The 4,583-nt window shown below is 47.7% G+C and overlaps 1 protein-coding gene across 1 annotated transcript; it reads left to right on the forward strand.

The window, feature by feature from the left end:
* Window positions 1-135: 135 nt before the first annotated feature.
* Window positions 136-4,167, forward strand: si:ch73-40a17.3 (meprin A subunit beta). Its single transcript, XM_037275704.1, has 12 exons — window positions 136-193; window positions 261-304; window positions 400-478; window positions 711-828; window positions 906-1,084; window positions 1,438-1,656; window positions 1,758-1,910; window positions 2,010-2,225; window positions 2,464-2,931; window positions 2,996-3,175; window positions 3,267-3,411; window positions 3,629-4,167. Exons 1-12 carry the CDS (start codon window positions 136-138, stop codon window positions 3,843-3,845), a joined length of 2,076 nt encoding a protein of 691 aa, XP_037131599.1. The 3' UTR covers window positions 3,846-4,167.
* Window positions 4,168-4,583: the final 416 nt, after the last annotated feature.

Genomic DNA, 4,583 nt, shown 5'->3' on the forward strand with positions numbered 1-4,583 from the left:
AAAGATCTGTATTTATTATTTGGTCATTTCATTTTTTTTTTTACTTTATTTCTTTAGCCCGCAGAAATATTACCGGGTAAGTAAGTGACAGTTGGCACGGTGAGTTTTCTACTCATGAGCCTAACGATGAATTTGATGGCAGATTTTGATGTCGACGGTGGACGAGATCTCGACATTTTTGAAATCAATGAAGGTACGTGTGCTTGAAAAATAATCCTCAAACATTTCAAGCATTTCATTGTTGTGCTTTGGCTTCACAGAAGCAGGATTAAATCTGGTAGAAGGCGACATTGTGCTTGGCGAGGTTTGTGTGTTCCTCATTGAATAATATTATTCGTATTCATTTTGGGGAAGAGTATTTTATTTTGCTCTCGCACGCTTCTCATTTTTAATCAACAGAAACAAAGTCGGAACTCCATAATAGGTGAACAGTACAGGTGGCCCACGACTATCCCGTACCACATGGGGGATGACCTTGGTGAGTACTATTATTCTTATCATCATCATTATTATTATTATCATTATCAACATCATTATTATTATTGCGCATTGTATAATACTGAGAGCTGTTGCTAATACTGTACTGGGATCCTATCAAATGTTTTTGAAAGCACCCCGTCCAACACATCTTCTCAGTATGACATGATCAAGTGACATTTCATGGCCCGATATGAGGTGGTGGAAACAATAGAGGTGACTTTGCCGTGCAGAAATCAATGCAAAAGGTGTGATCCTGAAGGCTTTTGAGCAATACCGCCTGAAGACCTGCATCGACTTCAAACCGTGGAGCGGAGAACCAAACTACATCAGCATCTTCAAAGGAAGCGGGTAAGTTGCTTGAGCCGTATTTGAAGATGGCGATTCAAATTAACGAATGGATTTCCCACCCACCCCCGTTCTTCCAGGTGCTTCTCCTCGGTGGGCAACCAGCGCGTCGGAAAGCAGCGGCTGTCTATCGGGAACAACTGCGACCGCATCGCCACCATCGAACATGAGTTCTTGCACGCGTTGGGCTTCTGGCACGAGCAGTCCAGAGCGGACCGGGACGACTACGTGCAAATTATGTGGGACCGCATCACAGAGGGTAAGCAGGAGACTTTAGGAACAGCTCTCACAACAGCGGTGCAAACAAACACAATGAGGAGTTTTGGACATCATTAAATTATACGACCTGTTGGGTTGTGGGGTGTCATAAATTACTTTGCGTGCTTGTTGTTGATATGCGATAAGAAACGCCCAGCGTGGCAAAACTGCTCTGCCGTTTGTCCATAAAGTCAATAATAGGTGCCAATAAAGTGCAGAGAACTTTGATTAATTGCCCTATCGAGTAATAAATATGACGTTGAGTAAAAATAAGTCGACACACCCAAAAGAGGGCATTCGAACAGGGGTGTGTAGACTTTTTCTATCCACAGCCTTGTTTTGTGCGGCATCCAGGTCGAGAGAACAACTTCAAGATTCACAACGACACCACCTCCAGCTCACTGGGCATCCCCTACGACTACGGTTCCATGATGCACTACAGCAAGACGGCCTTTCGAAACGGCTCGGAGCCCACCATCGTCACCAAAATCCCCGCCTTCGCCGACGTCATCGGCCAGAGGATGGAGTTCAGCGACAACGACCTGCTCAAGCTCTCCCGCCTCTACAACTGCAGTGAGGGCTTTTATGGTCACGCTTGACGTTAACCTTCCGGTTGACGCCGGCCAGAGCAGAAGATGACTTTACAGCCGTTCAAAGGTGACTTTGCCTTTCAGCTCGGGGCGCCACCTTTCTGGATTCGTGCGACTTTGAACGGGAAAACATCTGCGGGATGATTCAGGGAGCCGGCGACCAGCAGGACTGGCACAGGGTATCCAAGGCGGCAGGCGGCCCTGACACGGATTACTCCAACATGGGCAAATGCAGCGGTGAGAGGAGCCGTGTTGAAAAAATCTGTCTATTTTTCTTCTCCTGAAAAGTGACCCCAGGCCAGAATTTGATTTCAATGGACGAATGTTTATCTTTAGGTTCTGGCTATTTCATGCACTTCAACACGAGCGAGGGCAACAGCGGCGACACGGCCCTTCTCGAGAGCCGAATCCTGTACCCCAAGCGAGGTTTTCAATGTCTGCAGTTCTTCTTCTATAACAGCGGCGGCCCCAATGATTCGCTCACGATCTTGGCGCGGGAGTACGACACAGCTAACCCTGCTGGGAAACTGCGTTTGATCACCACTATTGATGGTAAATGTCACTCTTTAGCTTTGGTGCAAACTGGATTAGGGGTGCCTAACTTGTGGTTGGTGGGCCACAAATCTGACCTGTTAGCCATGTCTAGAAACTCATTTCATCAGCCAGAAAAAAAAAAATCAGCACATTTATTTAGCCAAAGCCACCAATGTTACCGTAATGGCCACCAATCAGAAAAAGGTTCTCTACCCTTGGGTGGTTTACCAATAACCAAACTCATGTGACATAACAGGACCCCCTCAGGACCTGTGGCAGCTTCACCACGTCAGCCTGAAGGTCGCAAAGAAGTTCCGCGTGGTCTTCCAGGGAACCAAACGAGGTGGGGAACCATCTTCAGGCGGATTGTCTCTGGACGACATCAACATCTCGGAGACATTGTGTCCCGAGTTTGCGTGGCGTGTGAAGAACTTCAGGCACGTGTTGGAGAACACCCCAACGGGCGAGGCCTTCTACAGCCCACCCTTCACCTCCAAGGAGGGCTACAGCTTCCAAATGAAGCTTTACCCCAGCGGGAAGAGCACCTCCTCAGCACAAATGGCGGCCTACGTGAACCTGGTGGCCCGCGAGGGGGACAAAGGGCAAACGTGGCCTTGCCCCTGGAAGCAAATGACCATGATGCTCATGGACCAGCACCCTCACATCCAGAAGCGCATGTCCAACCAGCGCAGTGTCACCACCGATCCCAGCAAGATGTCTTCAGGTTGGCGTGGGAAAGCGGCGCTTCCCATGATTGACTCGTGTTTAACGTCTACCCCGTCCATCAGGCTCAAGCAAGCTCTTCTGGGACGACCCTCGAAAGGTGGGCGTGGCGGTGACCGACGCGGACGGCTCAAAGTACTTCAGAGGGCCGGGCAGCGGTACCTCGGCGTACCTGACCCACCTGAGAGCCAAGAGCAGAGATTTCATCAAGGGAGGGGACGCCATCTTTCTCCTCAGCATGGAGGGTAAATTCTTTGCAAATCCTTCTTATTGCAACTGTCTTACAATTCACTTGAGTTAAATGGAACATTGCTGTGGTTTGCCGTACCTCTTCAGACGTGTCTCATCTGACTATAAGCCAACCGTTGCCCAGCACCACGAGCGAGCCGCAAGCCACCAGCGCTCCATCCCCCCCTGGAGTCTGCGTACAGTGCCAGAATGGCGGCGTGTGCGTGCAGGAAAACGGGAAGCCTGTTTGCAAGTGAGGACACACGACACACGCACAACGTTAGCTGCTATTCGGACATATAAACATCGTTTAGCTGCAGGTTTAAATGGAAAAACTTCCACTCGCCCATAAGTTCGGAATCAGGAAATGCAATCTTAACGACAGGAGATAAGGAGTAATATTGCCGGTGGAGGTGAACCGTTATCATGCTGCGATGTGATTGGATCACTGACTTTTCCACCGGTCTCAGGTGTGCCGTGGGGCCCGACTGGTGGTTCTACGGCGACAGCTGCCAGCATAAAGGCTCGACGGCGGACAACAGCATCCTCGCATTGGCCTCCTCGCTGTCCGTGCTGGGAGTCATGCTGGTGGTGACCGTGACCACCGCCGTTTGCCTGAAGAAGAAGTACAAAAAGCAGCGTTCTGAAAACAACCTCGTTATGGGGAACAGGGGCATAATAGCATAAACTGTTTTATCAGATTGCCCCTCGTTGGCTATTCCATGTGAATCCACCGACTTACTTCAGTTATGTACGATTCATTCCAAACACAAAACACCCAGACGTTTGATTTTTATATTCACAAATTTTTAAAATTTATTATACCAAAGACGGGAACATCTGCGTTGTCTCTTTTCCACGTGGATATATATTTGTTTGTATTACTGAACTCGACACGAACATGCCGGTGGTAACAATTACTGCTGGGAGGGGGTTGTGTTATGAAAATAGAATGTCAATCTTCATGTATGTGTACAAAAAAAAAAAATCAGTCTATTAATGTTCATTAGATACAGTGTCGACTACAGAGCATTAAAAATCAAACAAAGAGGGGAGAAGAGTTGTACTGTTGTCGCTTGACATATTTTGAACTGCAATTGCGCACTTGTGTGTTGTCGTTTTAGTCAGTCGAAAGGTTCTATAAAAGAGGGGAAGGAGCCATGGTCAACCTCCAGACGAGCAAATGCCTTCAATTCCGACACGAATTGAGGGCATTTGCTGGCCTTCACCGACATTGATCCTTTAGAAGCGTCTGTATACAACATTTCTCTTATTTACAATCATTGGAAAAAACACAAATCACCATTTCTCTCAGAGAAGATTAGTAAAAGTGACTGAGTCACCATATAGAGTATGCAACTCCTAGGAGTTAGTATTCATAGTTTCTACCCAAAAAAATACAAATAAAAGGTCTATGCCACTTGA

The sequence above is a fragment of the Syngnathus acus genome, chromosome 17, assembly GCF_901709675.1.
Source record: "Syngnathus acus chromosome 17, fSynAcu1.2, whole genome shotgun sequence".
Lineage (NCBI taxonomy): Eukaryota > Metazoa > Chordata > Actinopteri > Syngnathiformes > Syngnathidae > Syngnathus > Syngnathus acus.